The 24,884-nt window shown below is 36.1% G+C and overlaps 1 protein-coding gene across 1 annotated transcript in view; it reads left to right on the forward strand.

The window, feature by feature from the left end:
• The window catches only part of LOC150092741 (cholinephosphotransferase 1-like), a 204,806-nt gene that overhangs the window by 96,481 nt on the left and 83,441 nt on the right, over window positions 1-24,884 (forward strand). Inside the window, exon 5 of the mRNA XM_090414422.1 lies at window positions 18,398-18,529. Coding sequence (XP_090270548.1) covers window positions 18,398-18,529 — 132 coding nt within the window. The remainder of the gene's footprint in view (window positions 1-18,397; window positions 18,530-24,884) is intronic.

Consider the following 24,884-nt stretch of genomic DNA (forward strand, 5'->3'; position numbering starts at 1 on the left):
GGTCACTCTCTCCAGTTGGAGGCAGTGTCTACCTTGTTTTGGATATATCTTCTGATGCTGTTATCAGATCCAACACTGTTATAACCCTTGTCCCCTCTATAACATGTTGTTTCATGTAATTCTCCTTTAGCAACTATATAAATTCCACTTGCATTATTGCCATTCCCCCTTTCCTCCCTCCAACTGATGTCATGTCCTCATAGTTAGTCTCCCATAATACTTGTTTGGCCTGCACTTTATTGTGCTAATCTGCATGTCATCTGCATCTTCCTGTATACCAGAGGGTCTACAGGAAGATGTAGATGAGAGAGAGGACAAAATATATTGTTAGGTGCTGCTATATCACATCAGACAGCCTCAAATGAACCATTTTCCCCAGATGTAAAATCCTCTAACTTCTAATTTTGTTGATTGTAATTCTTCAGCTATTATCAGCAATACCTCCACCTCTTGTCCTATTCCTTCTATCCTCCCTGAAAATACAATACCTTTTACATTCCATTCCTGTAACTATATAATTTTCTATCAACCATGTCTCACTGATGCCTAATATTTTTGGCTAAGTTGAGCTGACCAATGCCAAAACCTCTATTCTCTCTTGTTCTCGATACTTTTTGTATTCATGTACATGCATTTCGACATCCCCTTGTACCCACAGTTACTCTTTTGTAATGTTATTATCAAGCCATTTGAATTGGAAACCTGTGAAATCACATTCAGCATTGCATAATCATTTCTGTACACACACTCATTTATCACAAGGGTTGGCCGGACATGTGCTTGATTGCATTCCCCCTAATATCTCTAGTTTCCCTGGTTTTGCACTTCAGACTTTGACTAAACAACACTTTCTCCAAACATCTGACTCCAAAAACCATTTAAACGTAGTCCATATAATAAATCCTTTCATCCATCAAATTCATTCCATACATAAATAAACTGCACACCATTCCACCTGCACAATCTTCTCATTGATTTGTTAGCAATCATGGTCCTTCTTCTCAACTCTGCATCTGTCCTGAGATAGCAGACTCACAATTTTTACTTCCTTACTCTTTGTTTTTGCTTCTTTCATATCTTTTCTCATTGCATATTTCTCCTCTTTTAAATCATTTGTTCCTGCCATAACAATCATCTCTTTAACTTCTCCTTTCTGCAAACTAACAGCGTCACTAGCATCCTTTTTCTCACCTGGGAAACATGCTTTTGTCACTTTCTCATTAAGTATACCTTGTATCATTGAATCTGTATACAATACGTTATCTTTATTTCCAGTTTCTCACACTATTTATACTTTCTAAATTCACATTCTTTCATTCTCCCAACTGCTGTACCACACAACAATCGTTTCTCCAGTCGTTCTAGCCTCCTGTTTTGTTGGAAGCAACGTAAACTTACTACCATCATTTCTTACCATCATTTCATCAGCCATCTCTTCATTCACTATTTCCAATATGGACAGAACACTTTCTCTATCTTTCCTTATATCGTCAACATTCGTCAATTCATTTTCTCACTTTCCACATGACTTGTGTTTCTTGCACTGGCACATGAAACATTTATGACAAATTCTCTCTCCATTCTTGCTTTCATAACACAACCTGTTCACTCTTTGCAATGAATACGTATAACATTATAACATACGGTACGTCGTACAAAATCCCTCATGTTAAACTCAGTGAACAAAGAAGCCTTGCCCCACCATTTTCCTTGTATGTACGTGTCGGTGCCATGTATTAAAATGCTTTCTAAATGATATAACATTTTAAATTCACAAACATATACACTGAACAATCTAAAATAAGTAAGGTATAATCAAAAATAATTACTTAAGTTACTAAGGTAGTTTCTGACCTCTGGAATATCGAGTATGAGGAAAGATTTAGAAGATGTAATTTGCAGAGTATGATGGACAGGAGGAAGAGGGAAGATATGATAGTAAAGTAAAAGATTTATCTGTAGAATACGTGCAACACTTTTTGCTTTGCTATTTGAATATGAATATAGAATATTTAATTAAAATATGTAAAGCATCAGGAAAGGAAAGTAAAAACAACCATTTAAATAGCAATTCAGAACCAGTGTTTTTAAAAGAAAATTTCAGCTGCACAGCAACAATTCAGTGTATGCAAGGGCATCTCAGTCACTGAGTGGTGGCACACTGATGCAGCTTAGAGGGAATATTACTCCCTATGATACCAGCTTTGCTTATTCTGTTGTGTATTTTCATATTTAATTTGCCATCTTCACTAAAAATTGTGTTTAAATAACTAAAATATTTTATTTGGGCTCTCGATTCAGAATGCAGTTGATATTATTACTCCAAAACCTCATGGAGTCAAAGACTCATCTGGGAGGTCCTTTTATCACACACACACACACAGCTCATCACACCATGTCTTAAACACACTCAAACTCCTTCCAGACACTGCACTCTCAGGCAAGGCATTCCAATCATTTGCAACCCTGAACGAAAAAAAAACTGCTTCTCACTCCCCTACTCACACCCTCTTGATACAGTTTCCAGGGATGACCTCTGGTTCTCCCCCGATCTCCCACTATTTTCTGTACAACTTCTCCAGCATTGATCCTATAACAACCCTTTACCAACTTGTAGGTCTCTATCATATCTCCCCTCTTCTTCCTGTCCACCAGACTCTGCAAATTACATCTTCTCAATCTTTCCTCATACTCGACATTCCAGAGGTCAGAAACTACCTTAGTCAGTCGCCTTTGAACCCTTTCCAACATCCCTTCATCCTTCTGAAAACCAGGTGACCAAATCTGGGCACAATAGTCCATGTGTGGCCTAATCAAAACTTTATACAACGGAACAAGAATCTCCCTACTTCTACATGTCAGTGTCCTCTGCATCATTCCAGAAGCCTTTATGTTGTCTTCACAAAGCTATGTGTCCCCTAAATTTCAGATCCTTATCTATTATCATCCCAAGATCTCTTATTTCCTCCACCCAGTGGTGAGCTATAAGGGGCTCGCGCAAGCCCTTTGTTCAAATTTTCTCAAATTTGCAAGTCCCTTGTTCTTCTTGTTTTCTTTCAGTATTTTTTCAAAACAAAAATTTTTTTTTGAAACATATTAAGCAACAAACTCATATGGTAACCTAACAAAAATTAGTCTATTCAGCAGTGTGTAGATTATTTGGAATTATTGTTTCAACTCCTCTATAACGAATGCTCCCAAGTTTGAAAATAAAATAAGCACATGTGCTATCTTTCTTTACCTTTCTTCCTTCTGGTAGCCAATCCTATGGTAAAACCAGTAGCCAATCAAATCTTTTATAAAAGATTTCTTTCTTATTATATTTTGATAGTTAAAAAATGTTTTTCTTATGTAAGATAAATTAACATAGTTGATTGTTTACAAATATTACATGTTTAGATCATGAAATATTTGTTTAAAAATGATAGCCTTTAGAGGTTACTTGTCCTCTCATACTTTTTGATTGGAATTTGTAAACAAGCTGTATTAATAAACGTTTTTGCTCAACGATGTGAGCCCTTTGTTAAAATTTCCATAGCTCACCACTGCCTCCACCTCCAACACTATATCCTCACCAAGCATAAATTCCGCATCCCATCTTTGTTTTCCAAATTTTAAAACCTTAAATTTTACTACATTGAACTCACATCCCCATTTCCTTGCCTAATCACTCAATTTATTCAAGTCTTCTTGTAAGGCCACAACATCTTCTCTACTCTTCATGATTCGTCCCAACTTTGCATCATCTGCAAACAACTGAATATCTCCATCCAAATCTTCACCAATATCATTAATATACAAGTTAAACAGTAATGGCCCTAAAATAGACCCCTGAGGCACTCCACTAGTGACTTTCCTTTTCATGGATATCACTCCCCCATACACAACTTGTTGATACCTATCAGATAGCCAATCTCCAATTCAATGCACTAATCTAATATCCAACCCCATCTGCTCTAGTTTAAATGTCAACTTATCATGTAATCTATCAAAAGCCTTTGCGAAATTCAGGTATATTACTGTGTATCCTTCTCTTCTGTCCAAGGAAGCAGTCGCTTTATTGTTATAAGTAAGAAGATACTAAAACATGACCTCCCTTCAGCAAATTCTTGCTCTCCATCAAAGATAATACCATTGTTGTCAACCCAACTCTGGATCCTAGTTCTCACAAGTTTCTTCAACAACTTAACCACAACACCTGACACACACAGATAGGCCTATAGATGCTTGAGTTTGATCACCTCCTTTATGAAGTGGCAAAGTCTTGTCCCTCCTTCCACTCCTTAGGAACTTGACCGAGTGCAAGACTCATATGAGTGTAAGAATGTATATAATGTACCCGAGCCAGCACTAAGGACAAAAAATGGAAATGGGTCATTTAGAATAATGTATCAATATAGGGGTGGAACTAAGGGATCACTGCATTTCATGTATACTAATGCCAGGAGTATTAGGAACAAGAAGGAAGAATTTTTCGCCTTGATTGGCTCTTCCTGGCCACAGGTTATTGGCATTAGTGAAACATGGCTGACGGAAGAAGATATAGTTAGTGGGATAGAATGTGTAGGTTATAGTGTGTTTAGGAGGGACAGAGAGAATAAAATGGGGGGAGGGGTATTATTGATGATAGCTGATGAACTGCAGCCAAGGAGAATTGAAGTTGTATCGTAGGATAGTGAAAGGAGCTCATTTGAGGCTATTTGGTGTGAGATTGAGACTGGCAGAATAAAATATACAGTTGGGTGCTGCTATAGACCAGATGATGGAATAGATGGTGGAGATAATATGCATAGGGAAATTGATGAAATGAGTGGAAGGAGGGTAATTATTATGGGGGAACTATGGTAACATTGATTGGAAGGAGGAGAGGACACATGTGAGGAAGGAAAAGGATTTTATTCAATTATTAAGAGATAACTATCTGAGACAGCATGTAATTGAAAATACTAGGGGTGTGAGAGTGCTTGACCTGGTAATAGCATCTGAGAATTTGACTGTAATGAATATGACCATGTTGCCACCTATTGGTGAGAGTGATCATAAGGTCTTGACCTGGGAGGTGGCTAAAGGTGTGGAATTTTCGATTAAGACAGGGTATGTGTGGAATTACCGTGCTGGCAAGTATGACAAGCTTAGGAGATTGCTTGGATCAGTGCCATGGCATGTACAACTGCAAGGGCTGGACGTCGATAGAGCATGGGAAGTGGTCAAGAAGCATTTACAGGAGGTAATGGCTGATTGTATACCTAGGGTCTGAATAGTAAAACAAGTAGGGGTTAAATGGATGAATAACACCATTAAGCTTGAGCTGCAAAAAAAGAAACAACTGTGGAGGGAATTTAAAGAAAGGGGTGACCTGCAGGCACACGAACGGTATAAAGTGCAGGCAAGAAAGGTAACGAGTGTGGTAAAAAAAGCAAAAGCGGACTATGAAAGGAAACTAGCTTTGCAAGCAAAAGAGAATCCAAAACAGTTCTTTCAATATGCTGCAAGCAAGAAAAAAACTGTACACGGTAAAATGATTTTAAGGAATGACGATGGTAAGGAGGTCACTGAATCAGTCGATATAGTGGAGTTACTGAGCGTGCACTTTGCAAAAGCATATCATCCAGGTGGTGACATTGAAAAAATGAAGGAACCATTAGTTTATACGGGAATGAAGTGGAGGTGACTAGTCTATTACAGAACCTTAATGTGAACACATCTGTGGGATTGGATGGTATACCGGCACGGGTCTTGCGTGAAGCGGCTAAAGAATTATCAGTGCCCTTGACCATGTTGTTTAATCTGAGTCTCAGGTCTGGCTTAGTCCCGAAGGTGTGGAAAGAGGGGAAAATAGTTTCACTGCATAAAGGAGGATCCAAGATTACGGTTGCAAATTACCGACCGATCAGCATATCAGGAGTCGTTGTCAAGGTCTTAGAGAAAGTAATCAAGGGAAAAATACAGGAATGGATTGATGAAAACGAGATACTGTACAGGGGACAGCATGGCTTTGTGAAGGGTAGATCATGCTTCAGTAACTTGCTCAAGTTTTATAACAAGGTGACGGCTGAACTGGATAAGAGAAATGGGTTTACAGTGATACTGCTGGACCTGGCAAAGGCATTTTGACAGGATACCACATGGAATACTAATCCGTAAACTACAATATATGAGAATGGATATAGGGTTGGTGAGGTGGATAGGTGGTTGATGGAGAGATATCAAAGAGTAGTTTATTCAGGAGTAGAGTCCAAAAGACGGCCTGTGACTAGTGGTGTGCCGCAGGGTTCTGTTCTTAGACCACTGCTGTTTAATCTGTTCATTAACGATATTGGGAAGGATCTAAGTGGAACAATTCATTTGTTCGCTGATGATGCAAAGTTGGGTAGGGCAATAGTGAATGCAGAAGATGTCTTGCAGGATGACTTAGATAGGTTGGAGTTCTGGGCTAAGGAGAATGGATGTCAATTTAATGTGACAAAATGTAAGGTTATGCATTTTATGGTGAAAAGATTAGCAGCAGTATACCACATTGGTGGAACTGTACTCCAAGAGATTGATGAGGCCAGGGACTTGGGAGTGTTGGCGGATAGGGAGATGAAGTTTAGGGGGCACACTGCAAAAGTAGCTAAATCAGCTCATCAACTCACTTGGTTGTTGAAAAATACCTTGACGAGCAGAGACAAGCAAGTTATTGTACCTCTGTACCGAGCCTTGATAAGACCTCATCTCGACTACTGTGCCCAGATTTGGTCACCTCAGTTCCTTCTTGATGGGGAGGAGGTGGAGAGGATCCAGAGGCGAGTGACTAAGATGATAACAGGTCTATGGAATGAACCATATGAGAACAGGTTGAAGATTTGTGGGTTGCAGAAACTAGTTGATAGGCGGAGGAGGGGAGATATGATCGAGACATTCAAATTGCTAAAGGGATTCTATAGGATTAATTCAGAGGATATTTTTGAGATCAGGACTGGTGGTGGGAGAACTAGGGGACACCTAAGGAAGCTGGGCAAGAGTGTGGTTAGCATGGGTGTTAGATCTGGGTTCTTTACTTTTAGAGTGGTAAATGAGTGGAATAAGCTGCCAGAGTCTGTTGTGGGTGCTATGACGGTGAACGAGTTCAAGACAAGGTATGATAGATACTGTGAGAATATAATCGCATAGTTGTGTGGACATGATGTTTAGGGCCTCCCTCGATGAGTCTAAGGACTCATGGAGTCACCCGAAATAATAATAATAATAAAATAATAATATTAAAAAAATATGTCAAGGCAGGTGTCAACTCCCTGGCACGTTCCTTCAGAATACGGGGTGATTATTTTCACCCCGTAGTCTGAAGGAATTATTATCACGTCCCACAGCCTTATTAACATCTAGTTTGCTCAACTTCCCATACACTTCTTGCTCACTTACAGTCAGTCTCTCCTCCCCATCATCACCTGTTCTTAATCTCTCCATGAAGTCACATTCACAAGATTGAAAGACCTTTATGAACGGATCGTTAAGTATCTCCACCACACATTCAGCAACAGCTGTCTTTATACTATTTTCTCCAATCAATGTCATCCTTCCATAATCATTCTTTCTTTTGCTGGCTACATATCAAAAGAACTCCTTAGGATTCTTTTTGGTTTCATTAGCTAACTGCTGTTCATACCTCTCTTTAGCTACCCTCACCAACCAAGTCACCCTCCTTGCCTGGTCTTTGTAGACCTCATGGAATTGGTTATTTCCACTTCTCTTATGCTGCCTCCACAATGCCCTTTTTCTCTGTATCGCATGCTTAATCTCTTTATTCATCCATCTCACACCTACCTTATTTAACCTTCTGACCTTTGGAATACATTTAGATATTGCATCTACTAGATAGTTTTTGAAAATCCCCCAAGCTGCATTGATCTCTTTTCCAGCTAACTCCTCTTTCCATGCTACACCCGCGATCTGTTTCCTGAGCTCTTCATAATCCCCCCCCCCCTTGTAGTTCCACATATATCCTTTTCTCACAGAGGTACTCACACAGCTGGCAACCACCCAGGTAATCACCTCATGGTTACTCTCACCAATTGGTGGATGTGTAAATAAACGATGTGCTGTTTGTTGTTATTTATATATATGCCATTATTCTAATTAACTGTGAGCACTTTCTCTCTCATAATCTTTCTTGCTTAATCTATTGCTTACTATGTTTATCTATCTTTCGCACTACAAGTTTTATGTCTATGGATACTAGAAAATTTGTTTTTATTTGAGACTGTGCCACTAATATCTTTTAATTGGCATAAAACTCAGTAATACTGCTGGTTGATTTCTCTCTCTCTCTCTTTCTTTGACACAAATTCCTTTAGTAAAACTTTACACCAACAGTCATGGTCTAATTTGTACTTAACTTTACGCTTCGGCTATCTCACTTAGTTTCCCACTCACAAGTCCGATATTTTTAGGAACAGTGCAGTTGTAAAATAAACAATCAGGCAGCACTCTTTTAACAAATAATAAAAACACATTTATTTACATTAATATGAAATATACATGAATTAAACAATAGTGAGATTGCTTTCTCTATCTGTCTAAAAAATCCTTAGCATAAATTAGAACCCTTTTACTTCAACACTAAATAATCTCTTTAACTCAAAATATTATTTTATTCCCTGCTTAGAAATTCAACTTACTAGATTTCTAGTTTACTCGCAAAGAGGTTAGCTAACTCTCTGTTAAGTTATTTTTACAAAATTGATATCAACTTCTAACATGCCAATTGACTCTCTTATGGACACTTCTTATTACTATTAAACTAATTCTTAATAGTCCATCTATAACATATTATAAGAGGAATTGTACAAAAGTTTTGACTGAATGTGCGATACAAAGGCTCTGTATCGCACATTCAGTCAAAAGTCTTGCACAAAAAGTTCTATGGCAATTCTTTCATCTCAGATCTCGAGCTTCCTTAGGAATGTCTGGCATCAGCAGTATCTTGTCGGGAAAATAGTGGGCTGTGGACTGCAACTTGCGGTACTCATACAGCTCCGGCAAAAGGTTGTTCTCCCATGGCGAAAAGAAAAACTTCTGAGCGAGGCTGCTTCGGGTATTTACATCGGCTTTTCTCCTCTAGCTTGGGCTCGCCGTAATGCCTAGACAACTGGCTCCTCTATCTCCATCTCCAATAGCTCTAAATGCTAACCCCAATAACTGAAACTGCCACGAACTCTCTTTTGACTGCCAAAATAGGTTCCCTCTCTCTTTGGCAACTCGAAGCTCTCTCTCTCTCTCTCGCTCTGGTGACTGGAAGCCTTCTCTCTGGTGGCGACTGGAAGCCCCTATTACTCGGCTCTGTCCCTTTTTATTATGCCTTTTCTGAGCCCTCGCACGAAGGGTTGTAACCCGCTAAAAATTTGGCATGACTCTTTCATCTTCTTTTAAGTTCAACCCACTCTTTGTTCTTTTCTGTGCATTCTTTTGATCGTAAATTGCCGGCCAGTGGAAAGTTGTTTGAACCTTTCAGACTGACTTTGGAGGTGTTTATGTGCTGAGCTTATAAGCACTTGCACATAAAATTCGTAAACAGCCTTTCTCATGCCCTCATAGAGAGCTGTTACACAACGTTCTGGTGGCAAAACATTGCCTTTGTTTTTGACATTCTAAAATATTCTTGTTAAAGGAGTAAATACGATTAATTTCCAAAGGGTTATTTACAATAATATCTAGCACAAAATATACAGAGACAAACACGATTATTTTTAAAACATTCTTATGGGATTCTTATCACATTCTTATGTGACCTATGTAAAACGCTTTAGCATTTTTAAGCTGCATAGAGTTTTTACAGATGATTTGACAACTCATTTATAATTACATCCTCTGATGAGATGACCAAACGTAAGACCCTCAATCATCGCGTGCCCTCTGTTACATTCTGTCTGAGGTAGTTATCCCTCAAAAACTCAAGAAACTCATTTTCTTTACTTCCAGTTGCTATCTCATCATTCCAGTCTATATTGCCATAATTAAAATTGCCCATAATGATCACCCTTTTCTTATTTGCTTGGCTAATTTGATTATACATTTCATTATCACCACCAACCACATTACCTGTCTATAACAACATCCAACCAAGTATTTGATTCCATTCACCTCTGTCTCGCACCATACTGCCTCAAAACCACTGGCACTATTTCCCTCTTGCTTCTCTACTTTGTATGGACATAACTTTTTCTCTATCATCAATAGAACTCCCCATATTTTCAGTGTTCCTACCAATTTTTGTAGTTCATACTTTCTTTAGCTGATTTTCATGCCCAAAATTTGTTGTTGTAGCAGTTATTCAGATTAGTTAAGAATTCTGTAGACTTACACTAGATTTTACTTTATGCAGTTATACTATTAAATAAGAGCTGAAATTAACATATCCAATTTTGATATCAGTATAATGCCAATTTCCATCATAATATGATTCATGTAGATGAAGAATCAATGTGGAGAATCCCTTTTTTCTTTCTTGTTTTGTCAAACCATCATCCTCAGTTCTAACTACTAACATACAACTGTAGTTTGAGCTTCATGAGTGAAGACTTGAAGGAATGGCGACTGGCTGCTTACCCCCTCCTCAAAAGTTAATGTTGTTATTATTATTATTAACATCAGACCTCTATGGAGTCAAAAGACTCATTGAAAGAGGCAAACACTGTTAACACAAAGCCCATCAAACCATGCTTTAAACTCATTCAATGTATTTGCATTCACCACAATACCAGGCAGTGCATTCCACTCACCAATCACTCCATGCAAAGAACCTGCTCCTTATGCCCCAGCTCAGACACCCTCCTTATACGACTTCCAGGTATGTCCCCTTTGTTCTACCCCCCCTTCTCTAATTCTATGAAAAATTTCTTCCACAAGTAACTTGGCTACAGCCCTTCACCAGCTTAAATGTCTCAATCATATCCCCATCTCTTCCTCATATTCATAAGGCTTTGCAAACTGTATTCCTGAAATCTGTCCTCATATCCCACATCCCAAAGACCAGTTATGACCTTAGTCTTCTCTGGACCCTTTCTAATGTATCCTCATCATCATGAAAACCAGAGGATCAAATCTGTGCACAATAATTCATATGAGACCTGATCAAGGGCTTATACACGGGAACCAGAACTTCTTTATTTCTACAAGTTAAGGTCCTCTGCATCACTGCCATAATCTGATGTGATGTCTTTACAACTTGTGCAATATGACCTCTGAACTTCAGATCCTTGTCCACCACTACTCCAAGATCTCTTATCTCCTCAACTTCCTCTAAAATGTTCCTACAAAGTGTATACTCTGCATTTCACTGTTGCTTGCCAAATTTCAGAACATTACACTTTGTAACACTGAATTGACAGTTCTATACTGTTGCCCATTCATGCAATCTATTCAGGTCCTCCTGTAAGGCCACAACATCTGCTTGATTCCTGATGAAACAACTATTTCTAAATTAAGCAAAGTAATGAAAAAAAAAAAAAAAGTCACAAAGTATTCAGTATCAATACAATTACGAAGTGAGAAATTGTATTATTTGTTAATATTAAATAACAATTGACATGGTAAGAAGGGGGGGGGGGCTTCATATTTTTATGACATGAGCAGGTTCAGTCTCAGATAAAATCTAACTTAAACCAAATGTTTGAAATACTGTATATTCTGATAAAAAGACAAAGAACAAGCAAATCACAAAAAATAAAATGCATGAATTGTAACCACAAGGTTTTCAAAATTTTGGATTAATTTCTTTTATATTTTCATCCATATTCTAGTTTACACATTAAAGCAACTTATTTTAGATGTTGTAAAATAAAAATTGAATGCACAAATATAAAAACTATAGTATAACAGTATTCTCAGAACAATAAGCACTTAACAGTGGTAATATTGGTACCATTATCCCACACCTGGTGACTGACTAGTGTAGTCTCCACCTGCTTGCAGGAAGCATCTCCTCCCTGTTTAAATTCTACAAAACTTTAAGTTGAATAAGCTGCAGCTTCAATTAACATCACAGTTGTATTTTCTGCAATGTACTTATAGCATTCACTTCTTCTTTTAAAAATAAGTCTTTAAAAATTTACGAAATAACTTCTCATTACAACTAGAATTCTTAACATAAATTTACTGTTTTAATTATTATTTTTTAATACATATTTTGCTTTCCAGTTTCTCTCTCTCTAAATCTATCAATGTATTTCCACACACTTTCCACATTAATATATAAATTTAATTGTACTTGGAGACATTACAACAGCACTTTTCAATAAATTTTAAATTTGTATATCTCAGTAATTATATATGTATAAAAAAGAAAACAAATTTTTATCTGAAACTTTTACTTGACACTTTCAGTTGCTTCAAAAAGTACTATTTCATAACAAAATTGAATGAAATGGATTTTTCTTAGAAAGGGAGGTGGGAGAGGAGATGAAATATTTAATGTTTCTGGTAAATCAAAATTTATTTATTTTTTTTCTCCAAAAAGAAACTCAGATGCAAAGAGAAGGTCATTTTAGTATGAAATACTTTGTGCTGAAATGTGAAAATTCACTTGTTAAATAATGTTTATTGTTACTACTACTACTACTGCTGCTTTATGCTGAGGTAACAAATATGACTCAAATTTTAAAATAGTTGAAACTAAGTATCACTAATAATGAAAAATATTACAGAATTATAATTAAAATATGACATTCCAAAAGTCATAACATATCAAAAGAAGAATATGTTCATTATAGTAATGAGAGTATGTTCATTACAGTAATGTTAAAGGAGTTCTGCCTGCTCTCCTTAAGCAATAACTGTTCCAACAGAAACTGTCAGGTCAGGCAGACCAGATCTCTCCATTTCTTCCTATTCTCCCAAATTCTTCCTTCATAAACACTGTAACAGTTCAAGTTTCTTTTTTCTAGATCTTCTCTTATTTAGTATCTCCACCTCATCTGTGGTCTTCCCCTCAAATTTCATTTTATACATTCTTATTGGTATGCTTTCTAAATTCACTTTCATTAGATGTCCAAACCACTTCAAGCAAGAATTCATAGGCATTTCTTCAACACTTTTTTTTAGTCCTAAACTATTCCTAATGTCCACATTTCTTATTCTATCTTCTCTTGTTTTTGCCAACATTGAAATGAAAACTTTCATTTCCATTGCTTGTATTCTATTCATGTCTCTTTTGGTTAGTCTCCATGTCTCTGCTGCATAAGTCAAAATAGACAAAAAGTAACTTTTGTTAATCTAAAGCTTGCACTTTTGGAACCTCACTATCCCAAAGTAGACTATTATTAGATTTAAATAGTGTAATATTCAGAAAGTAGCATTTATGTGTATAAATATAGTGAACAAATAATAATGTTTATTACTTAGAGCAACAGGTATTTCAGAATGTATAATTGATTATATCCTCCTTGTTCAAAATAGTAGCTTTGGTTCAAAAATAAGGTATGATTCGTACCACTTGACTAACAGTTCATCATAACTGTATTCAAGAGAAAATGTGATATCAAACTATCAGAATCCTTTTATATGAACTAATATACAAATATGTATATTAATACAATACAGATTGCAAAAAATAATAAATAAAATATGATAATCTATCATTCTGATTCAAGTTAGGAAAATATTGAGTTTTCTGAACTCTCTTTAAATATGTATTTGTGACTGAAATTGCATCTATGAATTAGCTTGGTACTCATCCAAATGTTTCTAATTTTGACATCATGCTGAGCTAAGTTATATTTGATTGCATAATCTGGACTTGAGCAACCTACAATGGGGAATAGTGAATATCAAGACTACACCTGTTATCTTGATATTCATTATTCTCCATCGTGAACTGGCCAGTTGTACCAAAACAAAAAATGTTATATTTGCATGGTACTTGATATATAAAAAGTAACATAACACAGGCTTGTTTTTCCTTGGTGGAAGGCAAAATGCTGGATAGTTTGTTGTGAAAGGCTTGAAGTTAGTAGAGAACAGAAACTTTGTCAATAGCTTGAAGATTTTTTCTAAAATATCTGCTATCTATAGAATTAAATCTTTTTGTTGCAGTAGATGGAGATGATGTGTAGTTGTGGTACTTTCCATTTAATAGGTTGTGAATTTGAATCTCTTTGTAAGCTTGAGTATTTGTGAATGCCTTTAGGAGAGAGAGGAATTCATCACTTAATGTAACAAGACTGATACTACCCTGCCTATTAAATGCTTGAAGTGGCTTGAAAAAGTTCCTTGTTTAGTCTTTTAGAGTACTCTCCACATTATCTAACCCATAATCTATCTATATACAGTAGAGAGAATTCACATCCTTTTAGGATGGATCTATTTTTTTAGGTCATTAAACATTTGGTACAAGTGGTTCTTGCTGTGAGGCTGAACCTATAGAATTGAACTGAACCTACCATTTTCTGTGAAGGATGATTATTATTTAAAACTGTTCATCTAAACATAAATATTATTATTATTGCATGGGCACCTCCATGGAGTCCTAAGACTCATTGTGGGAGACCCAAACTGTCAACACAATTTCTATCGTACCTCCCCTTTAAAAGACTAAGTACTTATAACTGAATCAGGCAACCCATTCCTTTCCTTCTCCACTCTCCAAGTGAAAAATCTAGTCCCCATGATTTTAAGTAACTTAAATACTACTATCATATATTTGAGGTTTTCACCTAATAACCAACTTTTGCAATCCACAAAACCTCAGTCTATCAACATAGGGATCATTCCACAGACCCACCATTTTGGTTAATTTCCTCTTGATCCTCTCTTCCTCATCCCCAAGAAACCCAGATGACCAGACCTCAGCACAGTAATTTGTATGTGGTTGTATGAAGGCCTTATAAAGAGGAATGATAACTCCCTTATCTCTGCTTGTTAGCATGTTCTTCAATAACCAAGTAATCCTCTGAGCTACCCTGGCTACTTTAGCAACATGCCTTCTAACTTTCAACTCTATTATTATTCCCAAATTTCTAGCTTCATCGGTTTCCTAGAGTATATTTCCATCAATGTGGTACACAGCTTATAATCTTTGTATCATAAAATGCATAACTTGGAACTTTTCCACATTAAATTGACATATATTATGTTTTACCCATACTGTTACAGCCTATTTAAATCATCCTGCAGGCTCTTTGCATCATCACCTAACAACTCAATATCTTCTTTCAAATTATTTCCTATATCATATATGTATAAATTAAACAGCATGCACAGAGCTCTCCAGCACACCATCAGTCACTTTCCTTCTCCTGGATTTGCTCCTTCCCTTTCTACAATCTGACAGCATTACTAATTTTATTAATTTTTACTCCTGGATTTTGGTATCTGTCCATCAGCCACTCTTTTATCCATATCACCAGTTTCATATCCATACTCATGTGTTGCAGTTTTTGTAATAGAGTTCATTTAGTATCCTGTCAAACAGCTTTGCAAAATCCAATAGTATCATCTTGTAGCCATTCCCTTTATCTAGCTGTCACCATATTATAAAAAGTTAATAGGTTAGTAAGGTGTGATCCACCCATCACATAGAGCTATGTTACCCTCATAGATATCATGTTCTTATCCACCCATTCCTGAATTCTCTTTTTGACTAACTTTTTCAGTACTTTTACCACTCCAGAGATACCGACTGGTATATAATTTGCTACCACAGACTTATCTCCTGCTATATGCAAAGGAATTATTTTGCCCTCCTTCGATTCTCTTGGGACTTTACTGGAGCTGAGGCTTAAATTAAACAGCCTAGTCAAAAGATTTGCCAGTTCCCCCGTACATTCTCTTAAAATGTGAGCCAATATCCCATCTTATCCCACAACTATATTTGCATTCAGATCCTATCTTATATCTTATCTTAAATAACATTAAGAGATAGGAAGACAAATATCTGGATAAGATTTCAAACAGTTGTCATGGATATTGTAAAATACATTAAACAGGCTAAGTGGAGATGGGCTGGCCATATTGCCAGATGCAGTGATGGGAGATGTACTAGAAAAACAACAGAGTAGAGACCAATGGATGGAGCAAGACAAAGAGGAAGACCGAAAAGAAGGTGGAGAGATGAACTGGATCAAATTGCAGGAGTGAGATTATTGATGGGAGAAGCAGAAAACTGAGTGATCTGGAAAATCATGGAGGAGACCTTCGTCCAGCAGTTTACAGAACCAGAAGGCTGAAGAAGAAGAAGAAGACTGTGCTGGTCACTATTCTCCTTATATACCCTCCAGACATTTTCTTTTTTTTTTTGCTGCTTATGCTTAACATACTACTCATCCAACACCTACCTGATGTACCCTCTTAATCTTGGGTGTAGAGTGTGATATTGCCTCTTTCAGATATTCCTTGACTCTCCCCTCCCATATACTATGAACATCCTTCCCTTACAGAACTTTATGCTATGGTATGGTTTTTAGCTGCCTCCTAAGTGCTGTCATAAATATCTTCCTTATATTCCAGATATACTATTTCTTACTGGAATTTCCACATGTTTTTCTACCTTCCAAGTCAAGACCGCATGATTACATTTCCCCATTTGAGGGCAATGTAACTGCATTAGTTATCAACAGGTCTTCTGCCTCTATTAAAAGATCAACACTTTCGTACCCCAAGTTCCCTTCATCACATTCTACTTCAAGTAATTATCTCTCGATAAGTATATAAATTCCATTTCCTTCCTCCATGTGATCTTTCCTTCTGTCTTCCACATCATCCCTTGCCTATAGCAACAACCAGTTTTATATTTTGTCCTATTGGCCTGAATCTGACACCAGATTGACTCAAAAGAACTGCCATCTGCACAACTGACTGCTACTCTTATTGGTTGCAATTCAATTGCTATCATCAGCAGATGAATTTCTCAGCAGTACTCCACTCCCTGTCCTGTCTACTCTATTATCTCTGAAATACTAAATCCATCACATTCTATCCCTGTAACTGCATCATCTGCTGTTAGCCAAGTCTCACGAATACCTATAACGTTTGGTGATATTACACTAACCAATGCCAAAATCTCCTTCCTCTTATTCCTGATGCTTCTAGCATTAGTATGCATACAAACTGTAGCTTCTTCTTAGGCTCCCAAACTATCTACATTCTGAATTGACTACCCTGATTTGATATTGTTGCCTGAGAGGCTAGAGTCTGCATTTTTTGTTTATTCACTTCATGGGTGCCTACACATGAAGTCAGGAAAACTATAATTGATTTATAGTTTTCCTGACTTGCACTTCTGCATTCTCAGTGAACAAAACTGTCTAAACACCTAATTCTGAATCCATTTAAGTGTGTTTCATTAGTACACAGTGTGCATATTAATTCATTAGCTATCATTGCTCTTTTTTTTTTCACTTCTCCCAACAGCTCTTTGACATCCTCACTCATACAATACTTCTCACCTCTCAGGTCATTGGTTCCAGCCAAAACAATAAATTCTTTCACCTTCCCTTTCTGCAATTTGACAGCATTACTAATTTTATTAATTTTTGTGCCAGCGAAACAAGATTTTGTAGCATTTTCACGAAGAACTCCCCTTATCACTGAATCACCATAAATAATTATTTGCTTACAATTATTCTTACAATTTCTTTTTTTTGGCTTTGGACCTCCTGTTTTTTTTTTTTTTGTTTTTTTTCTCTTTTAAGTTTGACTGATCTTTTGCTGTTTTTGTAGCCTTTCAATCTTATGCTTTGTTCTGTGAAAGACTACATGCAGTTGTGCAATTTCTTTATTTAGGTCTTCTGCATTCTCCTGAACTTCTGCCCCTGCACTTTCAGTATTATCACTGATATTTACATTTTCCTGTCTTGTATCAATACTTCCTACTTTACTATCACATCATTTGTTCTCTCTGCATTCACTATCAAAGCCTTTTATTACACACTCTCTCTCTCCCTCACCAGTTTCACTCTCATTTCACAAATCTTTTAACTTTTGCAACAAATACATCTCACAATTTTTATCATGCACAAAATCATGCAAATTTAGCTTACCCAACAAATTATCTTGGCCACCATTGTTCTGCTATATACAGGTGCCATACCAACAATACATGTAATTTAAGGAAATGTAACATTTTATTTATGTCTAAATAACTGTCTATTTTGAACATTTATAAAAGAATAAATATAATAAATTCAATCAGTATATTGTTAACAAAAATATGAAAAAAATTACTTATCTTTCTGCAGTGTTATGAATTGATGCTGTTCACCAAATATCCTCTAACCTGGATTTAATTGGATGAATTTTAGTTTTCTTTGACTTAGACTTACATCTGTTATTTCTTTTTAAGTAACTTTTTTTAGACTGGAATAACTTGATAGGAAACTTAATATACATAATTTAATATATATTATTATATGTTTCTGATTTATAGATTCCCATTCTAAATATTGAATGTCGATTAATTCCAATATCCTTGGCCTTCGTAGTAAGTTTCATCATGTTTTGCTCTCATGTCAGTGTTGTGTATGCTGGTGGAATAGGAAAAAATGGATCTACTGTAGCTGTAAGTTAGAACTCATGATAATTATGTGAAGTGTACTTATTACATTCTATTACATAATAGAATAATAATTGAAATAAGTATCTATAAAATTCTTCATTTGCATCCATTGTTATTTTTTGAGAGATAGTAGATGGTTAGATTTGTGTCATTGAAAATTTATATATTTTTAGAAATACCTCAGTTCAGTGATTGTGCTACTTCTGGTTATTTATTTTCTCCTCATTAGATAAATGAGATTATCCATTTTCAGGTGATTTATAGATGCCATTGACTTGTGTTCCTTTACAGATACTGAACATGTCCAACAATACTTCAGCTTCCAATTCCTATTGACAATCTGAAAGTTAATTGCTCTTCACTTGTATATTGGTGCTAATATTTTATTGTATGCTGCTGATTATATAATTAGAATCTGCTCTTTTTATTATTGTTATTCTTTTCTCATATTTTAAGGACGGGAAACCTTTCAACAGCCTTTAAGAGAAACAAAATAATAGCCATATTAGAACCCAACAAGCCTCAAGATCAAGCAGAGAGCTATCACCCAATTGCGCTCCTCAGTTGTTATTATAAGCTCCTTGAAAGACTCCTTCTTAATAGAATGGGCCAAAAATATCCGAAGTTATCACTGCTGAGGAAGCAGGCTTTAGGGCTCAATGTAATTGTACAGACCAAGTACTAAGCCTTACTACCCATATCGAGATTGGTTTTCAGAGATGTTTGAAAACTGTTGTGTTTGCTGACCTTATTGCTGTGTACAACATGGTATGGAAAGAGGGATTGCTATACAAGCTGATACAAATCATACATGCTAATCCATCATGCAATTTATTGATGACATGCTTTCTGACAGGTTCTTTCATGTAGTACTAAGAATAAAAAACTAGCAAACTGAGAAAGCTGAACCACAGGCTCCCACAGGGCTCATTATTAGCATCAATCTTGTTCAACTTATATACATCTGATCTACCAACAACTAGGTCAAGAAAATTTGCTTATGCTGATGATATAGCCCTTGCTACCCAACATAAGAACATCAGAGTAATTGAAGATATTCTGACAAATGACTTTAGAATGATTGGAGAATACTTTCATAAATGGAGATTAACACCAAACATCAATAAGACTGAGGTTAGCTCTTTTCACCAAATTGGCAAATAGGAAACTTCAGGTCAGCTTTAACAACTCAACACTGCAGCACCAAGATTTCCCTAAATATGTGAGTGTTACTTTGGAAAACTATCTTTCAAAAGACATCTGGAGAATATCTCTTTAAAGATCTGAATCCTTAATAACATCATACAAAAGCTGTGGATTTCTTCTGCTACTACACTGCGATGCTCCACATTGGGCCTCGTCTACTCTGCAGCAGAATATTGTTAACCAGTATGGCTAAACAGTCCTCATAACAAGAAAATTGACACACAAATAAATGCAGCAAGGACATGAGGACAATAACAGACCATGTTACATCCACTCCCCTCTACTGGCTTCCAACTTTGAGCAACATTGCACCACCAAACTTGCCCAGACAAGATGCTCTCGTAAAAGAGTACAAAAAAATAAATAGCAATCCCTGTTACCAATACATGAAGACCTCCCACATATAGGTATAAATCGCCTTAAATCTCGATGGCCTCCACTGATACTGGCAGAACTAGTAAATAGCGATTTCAACGTTAATTTGAACTGGCTAGAAACTTGGAAAGAAAAATTGCCACCAGACTTAAACAAGTATATCCTTCCCAACCAAAATCCAAAAGGGATTGAGCTTTCAGGTCATCTATGAAAAAGCTTAAATAGGATATGCATAGGACATGGTATCTGCGCAGGCAGCTTACACAAGTGGGGAAGATCACTTACACTCCAATGTCACTGTGGGACCATAAACTAAACCATCTGTCACATTGTGGAAGACTGCAGCATAAGAGTCTACTCTTGTAACCTGAGAGACTTTTTTTTGAGGCAGATCTCACTTCTTGAATGGCTAGCTGAATTAGACTTAAAATTTTAGTGACTCTTTTACCTGTTATTTGTATATGTACATTACCTGTCTCATTTATATTGTCTGCACAAATATGTATTTATATATTTTGATGTCATGTGTCTTTATTTTTTTTATTATGCTATATGCTAAATAAATATTATTGTTATATAAAGTTCTGAAAGTTCTTCAACTTAAGGTCAAACCTGGACCAGGAATGGATCCTTAAGAAAAGAATTAGTAGTTAAGTAAATTCATATCTATTTCATCCTCCTCTCCTTTTGCTATCTTATAATCAAAAATAAAAGAGGAAAAAAGTCATTGGATCCTAATTAAGGATGGTTGCTCATTTTTCTTTGCTGTGAGACAGATCATGAAATGAAATAAATTTCTAGCTGAGTTTATTTAATGCTCGATTTCTTGCCAGCTTCACTTGTACAAATTATAGTTTTGTGGTGATGAAGTATCCTTAATATTGAGGGTTCTCTTGAGTTGGCTAAAGCCCTATCAGCTATGTTTTGCATTATCTAACTGGGAAAGAAAGAGTGTGTCAAAATCTGAAGGTATTTGATGAATATAAATATTCACAAATATTTGATGTGAATATAAATCTTTGAACAATGATATAAATGTTCAAATTAGTAATTAGAGATAGTAAACTCCATGTTGCAAGAATTTTTGAAATTTGATTTAAAAGTTACTTGATGATGATGATGATGTATGATAGGAATTATAGTGTTTTTACTTTTGACGGAAGAACCTAAGTTATGAAATTGGTGACTCATTAAATTCTTATACTGGAAAAATAAAACATAACATCAGTAAAATTGAGTGTACACGTATGGGTGGTTCTATACTGCAGTAGAGTTATCTGGTGATAACAATTATGGGTGGGTGAGGTGGACTGAGTGAATGAAATGTACTTCAGGCATTGTGAAGGAATTGACAATATCAGTTGCCTGGAGCCACTAAATAGTAGTGATCACTGAATCTTGATAGACAAATTGAAATTAAATGGAGAGATGGTGAAAAGGAAACAGAAAAGGTTGGAAATGAACACTTTTAAGAAAGCTGATTTTGAGGATATGACAAAAGGCTAGAAAACAAATCAGAAAGGAAGGAATACTGATAGTAATTGAGAAGCATTTCAAATTCTTTTGCATAATAAAATGTTTAAATTTATTCTGAGAGGTGTATTTAAAGACAAGACTGGAATCAGTTGGATGATTAGTTAAATTCTTAAAAAACATAGGCCACAAGAAAATCCTTAGGAAAAATTATTATTATTATTATTATTATTATTATTATTATTATTATCTGAGACCTCTAAGGAGTCAAGGACTCATCAAGGGAGGCTGTAAATTACTCAACCCAGCTATCATACCTTCCCTTGAATTCATTCACAATAGATGCACTCACTATCCGTAAGGGCAAATTATTCCACTCACTCGCTGCTCTCTGGGAGAAAAACCTAGCTCTTAACCCTTTCTTGACTGTGAACAACCTTAACTTCCATGGATGCCTCCCGTGTTCTCTCCCCGCCTTCCATATAACGAAAAATTTCATCATTTGAAATGCTATAACATCCATTCAAAAGTTTATAGACCTCTATCATATCACCCCCTCTTTCTCCTCTGTTAACCAGAGTCGGTAATCCACATACTCACAACCTATCCTCATAATCTAAATCCCATAATCCGGATATAATCTTTGTAACTCTTCTTTGCATCCTTTTCACAGTTTCTTTATACCCTTGGAACCCGGGAGACCAAATTGGCACACAGTAATCCAAGTGTGGTCTTATAAAGAGGTAAAATTACTTCCTTATCCTTACATGTCAAGGTTCGCTTCAACATAGCAATTATCCTCTGAGTTTGCAACTTTTGCTATGTGACCTTTGAACTTTAAGTTCTTATCCATCAATACACCAAGATCCCTTGCCTCTTCAGTTTCTTGTAGCATTACCCTGCTAATATAATATGCCACTGATACATATGATAAAACACAAACAGTAATTATTATTTATTATTAAGTAACAACAGAGTAAAGAATAAAGTGGAAGTTAACATAATAATCTCTGTAAGTGTGATTTGAAAGACTTAGATAAGATTGCCCTTTGTCTGTCAGCTAACTTTATATTCATCACACTAAGTAATCATCAGTAACTAGCGTATTTGCCGGCCTATAAGACTCACCGGCCAATAAGACACATCCCCTTTTTTGTACACATTTTTTAGGGAAAAAAAATATTTTTTAGATCCTTTGCCTGATTCTGCCATGTTCTTATCATTTTCTCAGTTGGGGGTGGCCCGAAATGCCTCTCTGCAGCCCTGTTTCCAAGTTCTTTAGCATACACAATCACATGTAGCTTGTATGCAATATTAGCAATGCCAACATTTTTCAGCCATAATTTGCTAAGAAATTTAGAGAAATTTATCACTGTTCACAACAACTGCGACAACAATTGGAAAGTTTAAACGAACAGGAACATAGCTATGATCATCGATGACAGTGCATGCGCATCCACTGAACTCTAATTAACTGGAATGCTCTCACACACCGCAAGGAAGCAAGAAAGAAATCGCGTAACTCGGAACAGAGAAAATTTCCAGAAATGAAAGTAATAAAAAACTGAGTATCAGTGTATAAGACGCACCCTCTTTTTTAGACCTATTTTCAAAGAAAAAAGTGTGTCTTATATGCTGGAAAATATGGTATTTACACATTTTGATGAGCAGGTTCTTATGTGGAATGCTGTCAAAGTCTTTGCAGAATTCACATCGTATCTTGGTCTTATTTCCTTCGTGAGCACTAATTGATTTCCTCTTAACAAAACCATGCTGAACCCTACTCAGCAAGTGAACGCTATCAAAGATATTCTGGATATGATTCTTAATTAAATATTTCCACTTTACCAACAAAGGAGATACATCAACTGTATGTCAAGCTTTATTATTTCCAAATCAGTAGACTAAAAAGAAAAGAAAGAAAGTTGAAGAAAAAATTAGTAAAGAACAGTTGCATTTAGGCTGAATGAAGGTTGCCAAGAGAGAGATCTTTAACTTACTAGTGACTGTTAAGAAATACAAATATAAAAAGACCTGATGAAAATTTAGGGAATTTATAGATGACAACAGGAGCAGAACTTTGTTAAAAAAAAAAAAAAGAGAGAGAGAGAAGAGAACTTGATATTATTAATATTTTAAAATGTGCAATTAAACGTAATTTATGATGTTATGGCTATTTAAATGGAATGGAGGAGAAACATTAGTAAAGTAAGCATTTGAAGCTAAAATAGCAGCAAAAATAGTAGGAAACCATGATACAGGTGTGTTAATGTAGTTAGTGGTGCTTTAGAAGATAATAATGTAAGAGCTGATTTTATTAAAAAAATTGACAAATAATAGACTAGTTTGTTTTGTTTTTTCCAAAAACAGTACTTTTTTTTTTGGAACACATTCCTGGAGCATGGCCAAATATCAGAGAGAAGAGAGAGAGAGAGATTGAGAAGTTACAGAACAGAAAAACGGATACAAAGGCGAGGAAGTGATTATGATAGGGCAGAGTAATGGGAATGCCTGAGAGTGAGAAGAATATGAATGAAAACCAAAGTGAGGACAGAGAAAGAGGAATGGTCAAATGGTCAGCTAGAGGAGATCATTACTTTATTATGCTAATGTAAGGAATGTGTACTTGGCATTATGGAATACTAAGGCAATTGATATGAAGTCATTAACCTTTATATACAAGTAGTCCAGTCGTGAAGTGACTTCACGTGCAGACTTTGTTTGCTTATACTTGGATAATGAATGAAACCAAGAATATAATTTCTTGGCATCTTTAATTTAAAGAATAATTTGTTTCTTTGACTGTAACCAAATCTACTTGGGGTGGGGAGGGACAATGATGTGTTTAAGAAGATATAAGGAAAACAATAATTAATTAGAGTGCTATATTTAATTGGTATATATGAATTGTGAAAGGTGGAAATATGTGAATTAATGATCATCATCTTCATTGTGATCCCTCCAGGGAGTCCAAAGACTCATTGAGGGAGGGCACCTACTCTACAGCTCTCTGTCTCCGCCATCAACCACAATGAACCACAACTACCATCATCTGCACCAACGCCATCTGCTACCCACCACCACCATTAGTATTTTCACAGACAATCACAAACATCCATGCCCACGGCAGGATTCAAACCTGCAGCCTTTTGGCTGGAGAGTGGATACGCTAACCGCTCGGCCAACCAGGCTGGCAATATACTTTAGAGATCTCCTTTATCGTTAAATAATAAAATCATTCACCCTCTAACTCTTCTATTACTGGTTTATTTAACATGTATTTAATCATGTCTACTGGACTTAA

This window comes from Typopeltis vanoorti, chromosome 25, assembly GCF_054136105.1.
Source record: "Typopeltis vanoorti isolate ZY-2024b chromosome 25, IOZ_Tvanoo_1.0, whole genome shotgun sequence".
Classification (NCBI taxonomy): Eukaryota; Metazoa; Arthropoda; class Arachnida; order Uropygi; family Thelyphonidae; genus Typopeltis; species Typopeltis vanoorti.